Genomic DNA, 18995 nt, shown 5'->3' on the forward strand with positions numbered 1-18995 from the left:
ATCTCACACCAGTCAGAATGGCCATCATCAAAAAATCTAGAAACAATAAATGCTGGAGAGGGTGTGGAGAAAAGGGAACACTCTTGCACTGTTGGTGGGAATGTAAACTGATACAGCCACTACGGAGAACAGTATGGAGGTTCCTTAAAAAACTACAAATAGAACTACCATATGACCCAGCAATCCCACTACTGGGCATATACCCTGAGAAAACCATAATTCAAAGAGTCATGTACCAAAATGCTCATCACAGCTCTATTTACAATAGCCAGGACATGGAAGCAACCTAAGTGTCCATCAACAGATGAATGGATAAAGAAGCTGTGGCCCATATATACAATGGAATATTACTCAGCCATAAAAGGAAACGAAATTGAGTTATTTGTAGTGAGGTGGATAGACCTAGAGTCTGTTATACAGAGTGAAGTAAGTCAGAAAGAGAAAGACAAATACCGTATGCTAACATATATATGTGGAATCTAAGAAAAAAAAAAGGTCATGAAGAACCTAGGGGTAAGATGGGAATAAAGATGCAGACCTACTAGAGAATGGACTTGAGGATATGGGGAGGGGGAAGGGTAAGCTGTGACAAAGTGAGAGAGTGGTATGGACATATACACTACCAAACATAAAATAGATAGCTAGTGGGAAGCAGGCGCATAGCACAGGGAGATCAGTTCGGTGCTTTGTGACCACCTAGAGGGGTGAGATAGGGAGGGTGGAAGGGAGGGAGATGCAAGAGGGAAGAGATATGGGAACATATGTATATGTATAACTGATTCACTTTTTTATAAAGCAGAAACTAACACACCATTGTAAAGCAATTATACTCCAATAAAGATGTTTTAAAAAAAAGAAATATGGGTGTCATGCATATTGTATAAATCTCTTAACTGCTTTTGCCTAATTCACAAGTGCAAGGCTTATCTTTTTCTTAAAATGAATGTAAAACGGTTAAGACAGGACTTTCCATTTTCCAGGTTCTTGCTATAATGTTATTCGGGTTCCTCCAGAGAAAGTAGACCTTGGGGAGACAATCCATGGAGCCCAGGTGATATGTTCTATTGCTTCTGCAGAGAGGATGAAACCTTCTTACTACAACAGCTTTGGTGAGCCCAAAGATAAGGCAAATTTTAATAGGGGCTGCCTTAAAGTTACTGTTGCAGAGGGATTAATTTTGGCAAGTACTGTGTTAATACAGTTTATCAGAGTATGGTGATAAGAGATGAAGGTTGCATTTTAATGCCAATTAAGTTTATTCTGTTTAGTCACGTACTTCTTACCCTAGCCAACTGACTGATTGAAAAGATATTTTAATACAAGCAATTACTAAAAACTTAATTGGAAACACCAATTAATTTTAAAGTTTTTAATTAATTGACTGCTCTAGGAAATAGTTGTCAGTTTAAGAAATCATTGGTCCCTTCCCAGCACACTGAGTCAGGCTGAGATTTAATCACCCAGCACTAACTCCACTTCAGTTCTCTATGGAGAACAGCCTCTCCCTTCAGCCCCCTGCTCCAGGATGACACAATGAGTAACCCCTAGTCATAGAAATCAGTCTCTTTGGTTTGTTTTTTATTATGTTGTATGTCATTGAATATCTAAATACAAAGGAAAAAAATACATTTATGTATGTTTCCACAACAGAGACTATGGACTTTGGGTGATTGTGATGTGTCAATGTAGGTTCATCAGTTGTAACAAATGGACCACTCTGGTGGAGGAAATTGATAATGTGGAGGCTGTGCGTGTTTGGGGACAGGTGGTATATGGGGAACCTCTGTACCTTCCCCTCGATTTTGTTGTGAGCCTAAAACTACTCCAAAATATAAAGTCTTAATTAAAAAAATAATTTGACCATAAAAAATTGATAGAATTCAATATTTTAGGTAACTTTAAAGACCACAAATAATAATCATACAGGAAAGACCTTGATTATATTTTTGGGGAGGCAATTCATATTCCATGTAGATTGCTTCAGCTTTTTCTCAGAATATTTATCTTCTGCATCCTAAACCTTTATAGCCAATCTGCTCCTGGATCGTTACCTCCAGTATAAATAGCAAAAGGATTAAGGAATACAGGTCCAGATCATAAATGACACTTTAATATAGTGCTTCTTTGTTCCTAAACCAAAACAATTTGAAAAGAAAGAAAGAAAAAAAAAGACAAAAAGCAAGTTGAGGGCATTCAACCCAAGCTATTCTAAGCAGTTCCTGTTTTTATGTAGGAACAGAAAATATATATAGCAAAGCTGGGAAATGATGAAGAATTATTTCTGACTGGCATTTGTTTAGGTCAGCAGTAATGTGTCCAAGCCTTCAGACAAGTTCCCAAACTGTCACATTTCAGACAACTCTAGTTTGCCAAATAACATTTTATTGTTTGCTTGAACCTTTTAGGAATGACAAGGAACTACATTGTCTTCATTGAACAGCCTCTAAAGATGAATCTGTGGAAAATCATCACTTCTAAAATTCGGGGAAAGGCCTTTTCAGATGGAATAAGCTGGGAACCCCAGTATAATACATGGTTTCATGTGGTGGATAAGCACACTGGTCAGGTGGAGAATTTTGAGTGTATTTATTTTGAAAATGATTGGACATGAAGGCAAATTTCCATGTGATTGACTTTTGCCTTCACTGGGCATTACTTGCATAAGACAGTCTTAATCAAAGATATTACCTTCTTCCATAAGTAGGGCTAGTTATTTATTAATTAGTACAGTGGATTTTGCATTTTAGAAAATTGTAGGAAATGGTTTTATCCTTTAAATTATCTGATTCAATTAAAATGACATCTAGGAAATCCTTTTAGCATTTTAGCATGGATTTTTCCATATAATATTTGCTAAAGAGGATATTGTTCATGCAGAGATCTTCTGTAACTTTTGCAGCGATATTTTTATTAGCTGCTTCTATGATTTCTTGATATGTAAATATGATAATCCTACCAAAGTCTAAAGCATATTAGTTAAATATCTTTCTATATACTCCTGATTAATAGCACTATTGTATTTGTCTACTTTTTAACCTCTCTAAAGAAATAGTATCCTAAATTTACTGTACCCTAATTTCATTACCAAAAAAATCCCATTTTAGTAATGAGTGCATTTTTCAAAGGATTAGTCACTTAATTTTTCATAAATTCTTAATAGAAGTATTTTCTGTTTAACCATGTAGTTAAGAGTCTAGGATTTATTTATCCTTCAAAATATTGGGCCATATTTCATGAGAACTTTAAAGTTAGTTGAAACAGTTGATTGGTCTATATAAAATAGCCCAAGTTCATTGATTAATATGAGATGAGATGATTTTAAATCAAAGCATATTTGCTTCTACATTCCAAATTCTGGTTTTTATACCTACCAAGCCTGTCACTTAAAGAGGGGGAAATCTTCTTAATTTGAGCTTTGTGGATCTGTACCCTAAAGGAAATAAAATAAAATATTTACTTTTGGACTTCCCTGGTGGCGCAGTTGTTGACAGTCCGCCTGCTGATGCAGGGGACATGGGTTCGTGCCCCGGTCTGGGAAGGTCCCACATGCCGTGGAGCAGCTGGGCCCGTGAGCCATGGCCGCTGAGCCTGCGCGTCCCGAGCCTGTGCTCCGCAAAGGGAGAGGCCACAACAGTGAGAAGCCCGCGTACCGCAAAAAAAAAAAAAAAAAAAAAAAAATCTATTTTTCACTGTTTGTGTTTTCCCCTGCAGCTTCTTCCAGGGATGTACTACAGTAAACCTTTTGTTACTTTTCACCAAATCAATGCCTTTGAGGACCAGGGCTGTGTCGTAATTGATTTGTGCTGTCAGGATGATGGAAGAAGCCTAGAAGTTTACCAACTACAGAATCTTAGGAAAACTGGGAAAGAGCTTGATCAGGTAAAATTCTCTGATTTGTCATGAGTTGTCAAAATATTTTTGATCTAGCCAAGTTCTGGCTTTGGGTTTGGAATTAGCTGTTTCTCTTGCCTCTTTTTTTTTTTTTCCTCTTGCCTCTTTTATAAATAAGGAGGGAGAATGGTTTTAAAGCGTTGAAGATACAGCTTTGTAATTTATTTAATATTTCAAAATAATTTGAAGTATGTATTTACATAATACCTAATAAATAGAAAGTATGCTAAAGAAAGCCAAGAAATATGTTTTGAAGCACTTGTGATTAGTTCCTTATTACACTTGGGCACTAAACATACTTACATTTACTGGACGGAATAGTAAAATGGACTATAATATCAATTCTTCGATAAAAAAAAGTGTATCAGTTCATCTAGCTTGAAGGGATTTACTTTTTCCTGATAATCAGTTAAAGGCAGAATTTTTCCTTGGATTATGTAATGTAAATTGTTTTCTGCTATAGTTTTATTTTAATTAATTAATTAATTAATTTTTGGCTGTGTTGGGTCTTTGTTGCTGCGTGCAGGCTTTCTCTAGTTGCGGCGAGCAGGGGCTACTCTTCGTTATGGTGTGCGGGCTTCTCATTGCAGTGGCTTCTCTTGTTGCGGAGCACGGGCTCTAGGCGCGCGGACTTCAATAGTTGTGGCTCGCGGGTTTAGTTGCTCCATGGCATATGGGCTTTTCCCAGACCAGGGATCGAACCCATGTCCCCTGCTTTGGCAGGCAGCTTCTTAACCACTGCGCCACCAGAGAAGTCCAGAGTTGCAGTTTTCTGATTCTGTTTATGACCTTACTCAAAGTTTTGTGTTCTTCCGCCTTTTTGTTTCAGGTAGAAGAGCTCCTTTCAACCTTTCTTGAAAGGCAGGTTTAGTGGTGCTGAACTCTCTTAGCTTTTGTTTGTCTGGGAATGCCTTTGTTTCTCCTTCATATCTGAAGGATAACTTTGCTGGATAGAATATTCTTGGGTGACAGTTTTTATCTTTCAATATCTTGAGTAAGTCATTCTATTCTCTTTTGACCTGTAGAGTTTCTGCTGAGAAATCTGCCAGTAACCTAATGAGGGTTCCTTTGTAGGTTACTCTTTTTTTCCCTTGGCTGTCTTTAAAATTTTTTCTTTGTCATTGACTTTTGACAGTTTTAACATAATGTATCTTGGAGAAGGTCTTTTTGCATTCAGATAATTAGGTGTTATCTTTGCTTCAGAGACTTGGATATCCAGTTGTCCAGGTTTGGGAAGTTCTCAGCTATTATTTCTTTAAATAAACTCTCTGCTCCTTTCTTCCACTCTTCTCCTTCTGGGATACCCATTATCCTTATGTTACCCTTCCTAATGGAGTTGGATAATTCTTGTAGAAATCTTTCATTTGTTTAGATCTTAGTTCCCTCTCCTCTTCTGTCTAATTTCTAGCTTTCTATCTTCAAGCTTGTTAGTTCTCTCTTCCATATGGTTTGCTCTATTTCCAGTGCTTTCTAACATGTTCTTCATCTCATTTACTGAATTCTTCAGCTCCAGAATTTCTGGTTGGTTATTTTTCATAGTTTCAATCTCTTTGGTAAGGTATTTCTTCTGTTCATTTGTTTTATTTCTGAGCTCATTGAACTGCCTTTCTGAGTTTTCTTGTAGCGCATCAAGTTTCTTCAGGACAGCTATTTTGAATCCTCTGTCGGTTAGATTGCAATATTCCATGACTTTAGGTTTGATTTCTGGAGATTTGTCTTTTTCTTTTTGTGATACTGTGTTACCATGTTTTTTTTATGGTGCTTAATGAGTTGATGTAGCCAGCACGTTTGAAGTAGCAAACACCTTTCTTCTTTAGGTAAAGCTTTTTTTTTTTTTTTTTTTTTACTAGATGCTAGCATTTCAACAGGTTAGTTATTAGAGGCCTTTCTTTTGTTCATAAGTAGGTGGCACAAGTTTTTGGTTTCTCTTACTTGAGCTGCCTGTGGCTATATTTGAAAATCAGCACTTTCCACCCTCTACCACCTCTGTGAGAAGTGTTGCCTGGTGCCCTCCCTCTCATAGCTTATGCCTCCAGGGTCACTGGTGCTTTGCTGCTGCCAGTGTCACTGCTGCTGCTGGTGTTGCTGCCTCAGGCATCGGGGTGATGGGTACGTCTGTCATGTTGGGGTTGCCTGTGTTGCAGGCACTGCTGCTGTTGTGGGAGGGTGGTAGTGGGGGTAGCCAGGGTGGCTGGGGCCTCTGCTGTGTCTGGAGTTGTTGGGTTCCCAGGCACCACAGCTGTGGATAGGGGCCTGGGTCATGGCCACCTCCATGACTGGAGGGGTCACAGGCCCCGCTGCCACTGTTGCTTGATTCCCTGCGGCTGTGGGTGCTCCTGCAGCCAGGAGGTCGGAGTCATGTGTGCTGCCTCCCCTGCTCTTACTGGGTTCTCTGGGGCTGCAGGCTCAGCTACTGTAGCTGGGAGTCGGGATTATAAGCACCACCTCTGCTTTCCTCTCAGTTCTGCCTCTTCAGTGTGCTCCAGTCCACCCACCTTTAGATGTACAAATGTGTGGAACTCTCTAGCCTTCCAATGTGTTGAGCAGATGAACCTTTCTTGAGTTAACATTATGTTATTGGTTGTAGACTGAAGGGGAGAGACAAAGGGAGCATATCATGCACTATGACGCTGATGTGTACAGCATGACGCTGATGTGCTTATTTACTAATAATTTTTCTCATGAATGGATGTTGGATTTTATCAAATTTTTTTTTGCACTGTTGAGATAATGACATGACTTATCCTTTCTTCTACAAATGTGGTGAGATACACTGATTGATTTTAAAACGTTTATAATAGCCATGGATTGATTTTTGAATGTTAAACTAACCTTCTATTCCTGAAGTAAATCCCAGTTGGTTGCACTGTATTTTTAATATATTTCTGGATTTGCTTTGCTAATATCTTATTTAGCATTTTTTGGCATCAATTTCATGATTAAGATTGGCCTGTAATTTTTCTTTCTTATAATGTCCTTGTTAGTTTTTTAAAATAGATTGAATTAATTAATTAATTAATTTTAATTTTTGGCTGTGTTGGGTCTTCGTTGCTGCGCATGGGCTTTCTCCAGTTGCAGCTAGCGGGGACTACTCTTCGTTGCAGTGCGCGGGCTTCTCATTGCAGGGGCTTCTCTTGTTGTGGAGCACAGGCTCCAGGAGCGCGGGCTTCAGTAGTTGTGGCGCGTGGGCTTCATTAGTTGTGGTTCGCAGGCTCTAGAGCGCAGGTTCAGTAATTGTGGTGCACAGGCTTAGTTGCTCTGCGGCATGTAGGATCCTCTTGGACCAGGGCTCAAACCCATGTCCCCTGCATTGGCAGGCAGATTCTTAACCACTGCGCCTCAGGGAAGCCCCCTTGTTAGGTTTTGTTATTAAGGTTTCACTGATCTCATACAGTGAGTAGGAAATTGTTCTCTTTTCTACTCTCTGCATGAAAAGTATAAGATTGGCATTATTTCTTAAATGTTTGGAATAATTCAACAGTAAGGTCATCTGGGCCTGTAAGTTTCTTTATAGGTAGATCTTAAATTATAAATTACATTTCTTTAATAGTATAGGGTTATTCTGATTCTCTATTTCTTATTGTGTCAGATTTGGTAAATAGTCTTTTTCTAACAAATTTATTAATGCCATCTAAAATTTCAGATTTGTTGACCAAATGTTATTCATGATATTCTATGTTTTAAAAAAATGTATGTAGGGTTAATTGATAGCCCCTGTTTTTATCCCTTATATGGTTATTTGTGCTGTCTTTTTTGTTCCTTTACGCTTGCTAGGTTCTCATCAATTTAATGAGGCTTTTCAAAAGACCAACTTTTTGGCTTAGTTGATCTTCTTTAATGTGTGTTTATTTTCAGTTTCATCAATTTATGCTATTATTTTCATTTCCTTTTCTACTTTCTTTGTACTTAATGTGTTCCTTTTCTAACTAAGGATATAAAACCTTAGTTTGTTATTTTTCTACCTTTCCCTCCTCAACATATATACCTTTGTGATGATAAATTTCTGTCTAGCAGAGCATCCCACAAGTTTTGATATGTTTTATTACTTTTCAGTTAAAGTATTTTCTAACTTTCACTGAGATTTCTTCTTTGAAAATTATTTTTAAACTTTCAGACAAATGGAAATCTTTCTAGTTATTTTTCCCATTGATTTCTAGCTTAATTTTACTGTATGATTTGAAGTTTATAAAATTTATTGAGATTTGCTTTATGGCCCAGAAAAGATTATTTTAAAAAAATTTAAAAATCGTTTTATGTGCATTTAAAATAATAAATTTTGGATGTAGTGTTTTATATATGTTGATTAGGTCATATTTTAAAATAATATTATTCAAATCTTCTTTATTCTTATTGATCTCTATCAGTTATCATATAACATGAAATGTATATTAAAATATTTTGCTTGGAGTATAGATTTTTCTGTTTCTCCTCATAGTTATGCTAATTTTAAATTTACATATGTTGGTGCTCTGTGTGCATACAAATTTAGAATTGTTTTACCTTCCCGGTTTATTGAATATTTATCTCTAAGTAATGCTTTTTGCCATGATGTTTGCGTGCTATAACTTTCCCATCCTTTTACTTTTAACCTTTCTTAATATGTACCATGTAAGCAATATACATTTACAAAATCCATTGTGCTAATTCTTTTTTTTTTTGCGGTACACGGGCCTCTCACTGTTGTGGCCTCTCCCGTTGCGGAGCACAGGCTCCGGACGCACAGGCTCAGCGGCCATGGCTCACGGGCCCAGCTGCTCCGCAGCATGTGGGATCCTCCCAGACCAGGGCATGAACCCATGTCCCCTGCATCGGCAGGCGGACTCTCAACCACTGCGCCACCAGGGAAGCCCCATTGTGCTGATTCTTGACTTTTGATTGGCACATTTAGTTAAACCAGTCATTAATATTTTGAGGTTTAAATATGCCATCTGACTATTTGCTTCCTATTTGTCTCGCTAGTTCTTGTTTCCTCTCCTTTCTTGCCTTCTCTACATTAGTTGAGCATATTTTATTATTTCATTTCCACCTCCCCTCCCCCAAACATCACTCCACCCTCTGACCATTAGCTTGGTAGTTATACATTCTTTTAGTGGTTATTTGAGAAATCACAATATGCATCCTTGATTTAACACAGTATATTATAAATCAGTTCTTTTAATTCGTTCCAGACAATGCAAGGACTCTGGAACACTTTAACTTCATTTACTCTACTCCTGATTTATATGCTACTGTTTTTATATATTTTAATTCTCTCTCTATATTAACCCTTATGAGGCATTATTATTAATGTTGTTTTATGTAGTCGTAATCACCCATACTACCCATTTACCCACATCTGTACCTTCTCTTGCTCTTAATTCCTTCTAGCCTCTCTGAGCATCCATGTGGAATCATTTTCTTTCTGACTGAAGAACACCTTTTAGTATTTTCTTTAGTTCAGATATGCTGGTGATGAAATCTCTGTTTTTGCTTGTCAGAAAAATGTCTTTATTTTACCTTCTTTCTTGAAGGATGTTTCCACTGGATAAAGAATCTAGGTTGTTATTTTCTTTTGAAACTTTAAAGATATCATTTCATTGTCTTCTGATATCTGTTAAGAAATCAGCTGTCAGTCTAAAGCTTTGCTCCTTTGAAGTTGAACTACCACCCCCCCGCAAAGATTTTCTCTTTGGTTTTCTGTAGTTAGTACTATGATATTTTTTAGTATGAGTTTCTTTTGATTTATTTTTACTATTTTTTTCCTTAAGGATTCTTTTTTTTTTTTTTTGCGGTATTCGGGCGTCTCACTGTTGTGGCCTCTCCCATTGCGGAGCACAGGCTCCGGACGCGCAGGCTCAGCGGCCATGGTTCACGGGCCCAGCCGCTCCGCGGCATGTGGGATCCTCCCAGACCAGGGCACGAACCCGTGTCCCCTGCATTGGCAGGCGGACTCTCAACCACTACGCCACCAGGGAAGCCCCCTTAAGGATTCTTGAATCAATGGTTTGATGTCTTTCATTAGTTTTGAAAAATTTCGCCTATTATTTCTTCAAATATTGTATCTGGTAAGTCTTTTCTCTCTTTTCTTTCTGGGATTACGGTACACATATGCTACGCCTTTTCACTCTAACCCTCTGTTGCTTATGTTCTTTTTAGTATCTTCTATCCTTTGGTCTAAGTATCTTGCTTTGGATATTTTCTTCCTATCTATCTTACAGTTCAAACATTCTTCTTCTTCTTCTTTTTTTTTTTTTTGCGGTACGCGGGTCTCTCACTGTTGTGGCCTCTCCCGTTGTGGAGCACAGGCTCCGGATGCTCAGGCTCAGCGGCCATGGCTCATGGGCCTAGCCGCTCCGTGGCATGTGGGATCTTCCCGGACCGGGTCATGAACCCGTGTTCCCTGCATCGACAGGCGGACTCTCAACCACTGCCCCACTAGGGAAGCCCCAAACATTCTTCTTCAGCTGTGTATATTCTGCTTTTAAACCTAGGCACTATGTTCCTAAACTCATTGCATTTTTCAGTTCTAGAATTTTGATTCCCTTCTCTTTTTTAATTTTAGTTCTCTGCTACAATCCCAATTTAAAATAATTTCCTCCAACGTATTCAGAATAGTTAAAGTCTGATAACTCTATTAACTGGATCACTTGTGGTTCTGTTTCTATCATTTGTTGTTTATCTTCTTGTTGTTTTTTAAATCATGCTCTCTTGTCGTCTCATGTGCTAATTTTTATTCTATACAGAATACTGTGTTTGAAAAATTGTAGGAGGGATATTTTGAGACTCTGTTATCTTCCTCTGGGGAAGATTTTCATTTGCTTCTGGCAGATGGCTAGGGTACATTATCAATTGAAGATATTCTTAATCTAGTTATAGGGATTGAGAAAATTTGAAACATGATACAGTTGCTGCAAGAGCTGGACTATTTTTGTTTATTTTTACTTCTAGGGTACAGCCAAAGAGCTAGAGGTTTATCAAGGCTTCCCCTTCTTGGAGACTTTGAACTACAACTTTTATTTTTCTGGCTCCTCAAAACTATCAAAATCTCTTCTCAGTAGGGCCAAGTGATGGGGGAGTTGGTATGGCAATATCCTTATAAAAGGGTAACATGAAGGAGCCTTGTGGTGATGGAACTGTTCTGTACCTTGAGTATGGTGGTGATCATATGAATTTACATGTGATAAAATTGCATAAACACACATACAAACACAAATGAATGTGTGTAAAATTGGTGAAATCTGAGTAATGTTGGTGGATTATATCCATGTAAGTTTCCCTGTTGTAGTGTTGTTATGTAAGAGGTCATCATTGGTGAGACTGGATGAAGGATACATGGGATCTCTCTGCATTGTTTGTTTTTTTTTAATGTGGTAAAATATACATAACACAGAAGTTACTATTTTAACTATTTTTAGGTGTATAATTCAGTGACGTTAAATACATTAATGATGTTGTGCAACCAACATCACTATTCATTTACAGAACTTTTTCATCATCCCAGACAGAAACGCTGTACCCATTAAATAACAGCTCCCTATCTCCTCCCTCTCCCCAGCTCTTGGTCGCCCTTATTCTACTTTCTGTTTCTATGAATTTGCCTATTCTAGGTACCTCATATAAATGGAATCATACAAGATTTTTTCTTTTGTGTCTGGCTTATTTCATTTAGCATAATCTTTTCATGGGTTATCCATGTTGTAACATGTATCAGAATCTCATTCCTTTTAAAGGTTTAATAATATTCCTTGTATGTATATACTACCTTTTGTTTATTCATCTGTTGGGGGACATTTGGGTTGTTTTCAGCCTTTGGCTATTATGAATAATGCTGTTATGAACACTGGTGTACAAGTATCTGTTTGAGTCCTTGTTTTCAGTTCTTTCTTGGCATATACCTAGAAGTGGAACTGCTGGATCATATGATAATTCTATTATATCTAACTGTTTGAGGAACTGCCAGATTGTTTTTAACAGCAGATGCACCATTTTACATTCCCACCAGCAATGCACAAGGGTTCCACTTTCTTCACATTCTCACAAACACTTGTTTTCTGGATTTTTTTGTTTGTTTTGTTTTGTTTTTTGGTTTATAATAGCCATCCTAATGAGTGTGAAGTATTATCTTATTGTCATTTTGATTTTCATTTCTCTAATGACTAATAATGTTGAGCATCTTTTCATGTACTTATTGGCTATTTGTATATCTTGGTGAAATGTCTAGTCTAGTCCTTTGCCCATTTTAAAATCAGTTGTTTGCTTTTCTGTATTATTTCTTACAGCTGCTTGTGGGTCTGCAATATATATCTCACAATTAAAAAGTTTAATAAAAAATTCTTTTATATTTTCTCAGCCTTTCAGCTGCCTGTTCTTAAAAGCAGCTGATGTCCTTAGTGGAAAATTTGCCCCCAGTATGTGGTTTCTGTGGGTTTCCTTCTTCCAAATCTATGCCCCGTTGTTCTTCATTACCTTTTTTAAGCTCACCAGCACCTTCAAATAGCTGTTTTAAACATTTTTGTCCAGTTTTTCTATCTGTTCTCAGGGAAACAGTTGATCCATATTGCCTAACTCACCATTATTGGCACTCTCTTTTTGTTCACCTATGGTTTTGCAAAAGACAAAAATGTTTACATAAATTTAAAAGTAAATTTTTAAAAGCTAATTGTTTATGAAGCTTAAAAATTGCACTAAGTCTTTACTTAGTAAAAACATTTCTGCATGTTATGGAGATGATATGGACTAGGTATATGGGGGAAAATGGCATAGTTTGTTCCCCATCTTACAATATTTCAAGAGAGGAAGATGTGCTTAAGCCATTCTTACTGTCATAAAAAATACACTTATTTTATTAGGGTCTCCTGCTTAAGCATCATCTCTGCAGAGATGCTGTGTTGGGGGTCCCCAAAACCACTCTTTGTTTTGATGATTCACTAGGAGGGCTCATGGGTCCCAGAATAATCAGAAAAAAAGAAAGGTACATGGGATGAAGTCTGGAGGAAACCAGGTGCGTGCTTTCAAGAGCCCTCTCCCAGGATATGCTTGATTCCTCCAGCAACTCGTTGTGACAACACGTGTGAAATGTTGCCTGCCAGGGGAGCCCACCCAAGCTGGTGGTCCAGGGTGTTTGTTGGGGATCAACACATAACATATATGGCCCCTACATGAGTAATCTCAATTACTGAAGTTCTAGAGCCCCATAGAGAAGGCAGGTGTTCATTATAAATCACGTTGTTAGCATAAACTATAAGAACAAATTAGTACCGCACGCCTCAAGGCCTCAGGCATGCGAACATACTGTTATCAGACTGAACATTCAAAGAGCTCCGTTCCCAGGTGCTGGCCAAGGACCAGTCATGAAAACAGGGCTTTCCCTGAGAATGTGCAGGGTTTGAGCAACCCAGGCCTGCTCAGTTAGCCCATTTCTACACAGAGTTCTTCCTGGACCAAACCTGAGGAAGGAAGCACCCGTTTTACTCTCTAGTCCCTCACCCTTCAGTGTGTTTCTTATTGGCACTTATCACTATCTGACTTTGAGCTATATAATCATTTATTTATTTGACACTACTTAAGTAACATATATTTCTTATCTATTATCATTCTTTCTCCACTAGAATATAAGGCCAGACACTGTTTTGTTCACTGTTGTGTTCTCAGTGTCTGAAACAGAGCTTGGCCTATTGTAGGTACTCAACTGATATTTGCTGAGTAAATGAATGAATGAAAATGATCATTTATGCAATTACTTAGAAATGCCAATAATACTGGCTGGATCTCAGTTATTGGGACATGCTGTTATTCTATGAATGACAATTTCCTCAACAGTTTATTTCTCTTTCCTGAACAGGTCTATAATTCAGTAGCCAGATCTTTCCCTCGAAGGTTTGTTTTGCCCTTACATGTCGGTTTGAATGCCCCTGAGGGAAAGAACCTCAGCCCCTTGACCTACTCTTCAGCCAGTGCTGTGAAACAGGCTGATGGAAAGGTATGCTATGAATGGACATTAGACTAAGACTTTGATCCTCAGTAGTGTTTCTTCATTCACTAGTAAAGTAGTGTGGCTATGTAGTGTGGCTGTTCTCCACAATGTTTGGTGCCCAGTAAGTTTTATAACATTCAGCTGAGCAGGGTAAGGTCATGGAGCATGGCTTGCAAAAGAGCCACAGAATTCTGGGTGGGAGTGAGCAGTGTAGTTACCTATCCCTTTTGTGTTTTGAAACAAATATATGAAACTTTCTAATGGTTGTGGAATGTCTAAGTATTTGAGATAGGAATTGACCATCCCCACGTTTTAGATAATTTGCACTTACATATCATTGTGTAGCTAACAATGTCTCAGCTTTAGTAGAATAAAAGCCCACTTCTACCTCCTATGCCATTTGATAACTTAGTCACAAAACCAGATAATCTTTTATATGTTCATACACATGATGAAAAGAGGAACAATATTAAAAAATGACATAGAACCTCAGTTTTTAAGCCCTGTCACAAACTCTTATAGGGTGTTAGCCCCACGCTGACCTACACTGAAAAAAGTAAGAATTAAGCAATCACTACAAATCCTTTTATGCCCTCATTTAGATTTTGTGCTCTTATGAAAATCTATATCCTGAGGACCTAGAAGAGGAAGGAGGTGTTGAATTTCCCCAGATCAACTATGGCCAAGTCAGTGGCAAAAAGTATCAGTTCTTCTATGGCTGTGGCTTTCGGCATTTGGTGGGCGATTCTCTGATCAAGGTTGACGTGGTGAACAAGACACTGACGGTAATGAAATTCTCTTTCCTTTTCTGAACTCTTAAAAAACCTATTCTGCCCTTTGAATTAATTTCTGTTTTTTTTTAAGGTAGGTCTTGAGATTTTTTACTATTTAAGCAGCTCAGCCACTTACTTTTATTAAATCTGAGAACCATGGAATCACATAGATTAGGGGTATGTTCCCTCTAGGGAATCTAAATGAACCACAAGCCCAGAGAAACAATTCTATGCTTGATAGTATTTTGAGAGAAATCATGGGACACCTCTATTTCAAGTTGATGGGAAACTATAATTACACCAGTTGTGTTTGATGATAATGGAATCTGCAGCTGCAAAAGCTCCCTCTCCTATATTTAACTCAGTAAGCCCGATTCTTCTACTGTTGGACCATTGCACTGACAGTCAAATTCATGCTGGGACTGACAATAACTATAGAAAGCTTCCAGTTCATAACCAGTCTTTTATCAAATACTTTTTTGGGGACTTACAGGTTTGGAGAGAAGATGGCTTTTATCCCTCAGAACCTGTTTTTGTTCCAGTACCAGGAGCCAATGAAGAAGATGGTGGGGTTATTCTTTCTGTGGTGATCACTCCCAACCAGGTAAATGTATTTCCGTCATCGTCAGAAAGAGAAATAGCACTGGGCCTTCTGAGGGTTATATTTAGTGATGCTGTTGATGGTTTATTTTGATTCCAATTTGGCACCTTCTCCCTTTTCTTCCTCTCCTTATTATTTGGGTACCCTTTTATCATAATCAGTACTTTATTACTGTTTTAAAGTTCTATTTTAGAACCATAATAATAATTAACATTTGCATAGGAATTTATTTACAAACCTCTTTCATACATATTATCTTATTTAGTCATCAAAACAACTTTGTGGGGTACCATTTTACAAGTAGAATTTGTAACTTAAGGAAGTTGAAAGAGACTTGCATCAGATCTCATAGTGGTAAAGCCAGTATTTAAATCCCAAACTTCTGAATTCTAGTCTAATATTTCATACCACCATCTGTGCTGCCAATTTAAATTGAGTGACCCAAGGGACTTCCCTCATGGTCCAGTGGGTAAGACTCTGTGCTCCCAATGCAGGGGACCCGGGTTCCATCCCTGGTCGGGGAACTAGATCCCGCATGCATGCCGCAACTAAAGAGTCTGCATGCCTCAGCGAAGACCCGGTGCAGGCAAAATAAATAAATATTAAAAAAAAAAAAAACCTAAAAAAATAATAAAATAAATAGAGTGACCCAAAAATCTAATGTGATAGGCCCTGACCTAGTGTCTCAAAAATGTTGATATCTTTTTTTTTTAATATTTATTTATTTATTTGGCTGCACTGGGTCTTAGTTGCAGCACATGGGATCTTTAGTTGTGGCATGCGGGCTCCTAGTTCCCTGACCAGGGATAGAACCTGGGCCCCCTGCACTGGGAGCATGGAGTCTTAAGCACTGGACCACCAGGGAAGTCCCAATAATGTTGATATATAACTTCTTGTCTAGGGCAATCTTGTGGCAGTAGGTTCACTTTGAGTACCAGCTTTGATCAATTATTACTGGCTACCTGGGGTGTTGGATTCTGAGGCTTTTTAAGGTTTAGATGTGGAAAGTGCTGTGATCAATTAATAATGCCTGCCATGGGCTTAGGAGGACTTTGTCCTCATGCCAGGTACTTGCCACTCCTGTAATTAGACCAGGGCAAATCTCAGTCTGCCTTGCAATGCTACCTTTTGAACAGCTCCAAAGTAACACAAAATGGAGACATTTCATTTTAGAAGAATTTTTATGTCTCTTAGGAGATTGAAAGGGGCAGGTAAAAAGATCCTTAAACCCAAAGAGATCCTATGAAGGTGATTGATACAGAGAACTTATGCTTTGCTCTACATATGTACTTCTTCAGGTGTAATTTCCTTTTCTGTTCAGTTCAGCATTCTGCAAACATTTAGTGAATGAATAGGCAAGGCACTGTGCCAGATGCTGGGGGTGGACATGAAGATGAGTAATATGTAGTCTCTTAGGAATTTTACAGCCCACTGGAGGAAACAGACAGATTTTTTTGTAGGAAAAAAATAAGAGAGAATATTCAGTATTGGCTTTCCTTTTCTAGAATGAAAGAAATTTTCTCCTAGTCTTGGATGCCAAGAACTTTGAAGAACTGGGCCGAGCAGAGGTGCCTGTGCAAATGCCTTACGGGTTCCATGGCACCTTCGTGACCATCTGATGGAACATCCACAAGGTCTGGGAACTAGGTTTTAAATGAATGTGCTCCGTACAAAAGAGAGAGCAAAGGTGCACCTTACCTTCCAAACCATAGACACCTGGTTTTAAAATTTCTATTAAAAATGGAATTCATGAGATAATTATGGTTTTATATTTTCTTAGGGATCTTCCTTGAAAACATTAAGCAAGTGTTGATACAACCTTTTGAAGAGAGGTTTAAATTTATATTTACTGGATATATCTTACAGGTAATAAGAATACATGAAAGAAAAACTAGACCTGATTATCACCACCAGATAAGTGGGTGACAGAGGTTCCCACACTTGGGAGAAGAAATACAGATAACCATAGCTAGTAGAATACGAATATAGGTCTGAAAAGCCCCTTGTTTTCCATTACAGCCTGTGTGTTGCTACTGGTCCTAAGGTACTCACAGAGGCTGTCATGCTTGGAGGCTCCTTCTAAACTGGCTGTTTCTCTGCTGTCCAGAGCAGATGCCACTGCAGTTGAGCCACCAAGTACCACCTCCTACCCTGCCCCCAGCTCAGCCTTGGGAGGCTGTTGTTTTGAGGGATGTTGTTAAAATCAGGCATTTTTTCCTAATCTCCAGGTGTCTAGTTCTTCAGAGAACGATGAAAAGTTGGTAGTTCTTACCATACAACCCAGCAATTCCACTACTGGGCATATACTCTGAGAAAACCATAATTCAAAAAGAGTTGTGGGGCTTCCCTGGTGGCGCAGTGGTTGAGAGTCCACCTGCCGATGCAGGGGACACGGGTTCGTGCCCCGGTCTGGGAAGATCCCACGTGCTGTGGAGTGGCTGGGCCTGTGACATGGCCGCTGAGCCTGCACATCCGGAGCCTGTGCTCCGCGACGCGAGAGGGCACAGCAGTGAGAGGCCCGCGAACCACACATACACACAAAAAAAAGAGTTGTGTACCAAAGTGTTCATTGCAGCTCTATTTACAATAGCCAGGACATGGAAGCAACCTAAGTGTCCATCGACAGATGAATGGATAAAGAAGATGTGGCACACATATACAATGGAATGTTACTCAGCCATAAAAAGAAACGAAATTGAGTTATTTGTAGTGAGGTGGATGGACCTAGAGTCTGTCATACAGAGTGAAGTAAGTCAGAAAGAGAAAAACAAATACTGTATGCTAATATATATATATATATATATATATATATATATATATATATATATATGGAATCTAAGAAAAAAAAAAGGTTATGAAGAACCTAGGGGTAAGACAGGAATAAAGACACAGACCTACTAGAGAATCGACTTGAGGATATGGGGAGGCGGAAGGGTAAGCTGTGACAAAGTGAGAGTGGCATGGACATACACACACTACCAAACGTAAAATAGATAGCTAGTGGGAAGCAGCCGCATAGCACAGGCAGATCAGCTTAGTGCTTTGTGACCACCTAGAGGGGTGGGATAGGGAGGGTGGGAGGGAGGGAGATATGGGAACTTATGTATATGTATAACTGATTCACTTTGTTATAAAGCAGAAACTAACACACCATTGTAAAGCAATTATACTCCAATAAAGATGTTAAAAAAAAAGTTGGTAGTTCTTCATTTAATTGGGCAACAGGTGGCACTAGAGACCATATAATCTTTGCATGTCTAAACCCCTTTAGTTTTATTTTTATTTTTTTTGCTGTACTCGGGCCTCTCACTGTTGTGGCCTCTCCCGCTGCGGAGCACAGGCTCCGGACACGCAGGCCCAGAGGCCATGGCTCACAGGCCCAGCCGCTCCGTGGCATGTGGGATCCTCCCGGACCGGGGCACGAACCCGCGCCCCCTGCATCAGCAGGCGGACTCTCAACCACCGCGCCACCAGGGAAGCCCAACCCCGTTAGTTTTTACCAACAGCCCAAATCAGCCTAGATCTGTCATTTAAACCTCACATCAAAATACCGTGTTCCCTTTTCCTTCAGTTATACTCCAAGCCCAGGCCAGTTAAACTGTGCATGTTCCATGTGCATGTTGAATGGTGCTGGAGAAGCCCCCCTAAACATGTAGTTTGGGGCAGTGTGAACTCATTAGGCTCACGGCACAGTCCTGGACCAACATAGTCAGTTTCTCTTCAGTTTTCCTTGAGAGTTATTATAAACATCACAAACCCTATTCACCTTAGCAAAGGG

The 18995-nt window shown here is 38.9% G+C and overlaps 1 protein-coding gene across 8 annotated transcripts in view; it reads left to right on the forward strand.

The window, feature by feature from the left end:
• BCO2 (beta-carotene oxygenase 2) overlaps positions 1-18995 on the forward strand; it is a 61142-nt gene that overhangs the window by 37188 nt on the left and 4959 nt on the right. For 7 of the 8 annotated variants that reach the window (XM_079928939.1, XM_079928934.1, XM_079928933.1 and 4 more), the window contains 7 exons: positions 981-1109; positions 2406-2566; positions 3712-3879; positions 13712-13849; positions 14446-14628; positions 15110-15220; positions 16723-17965. In XM_079928939.1, the coding sequence (XP_079785065.1) occupies positions 981-1109; positions 2406-2566; positions 3712-3879; positions 13712-13849; positions 14446-14628; positions 15110-15220; positions 16723-16836 (1004 nt within the window). In that variant the 3' untranslated portion in view covers positions 16837-17965. Of the gene's footprint in view, positions 1-980; positions 1110-2405; positions 2567-3711; positions 3880-13711; positions 13850-14445; positions 14629-15109; positions 15221-16722; positions 17966-18995 lie in introns of those variants that run through there. The other variant, XR_013829360.1, reaches the window with a different exon arrangement.

Source organism: Stenella coeruleoalba (genome assembly GCF_951394435.1).
Source record: "Stenella coeruleoalba genome assembly, chromosome: 8".
Classification (NCBI taxonomy): Eukaryota; Metazoa; Chordata; class Mammalia; order Artiodactyla; family Delphinidae; genus Stenella; species Stenella coeruleoalba.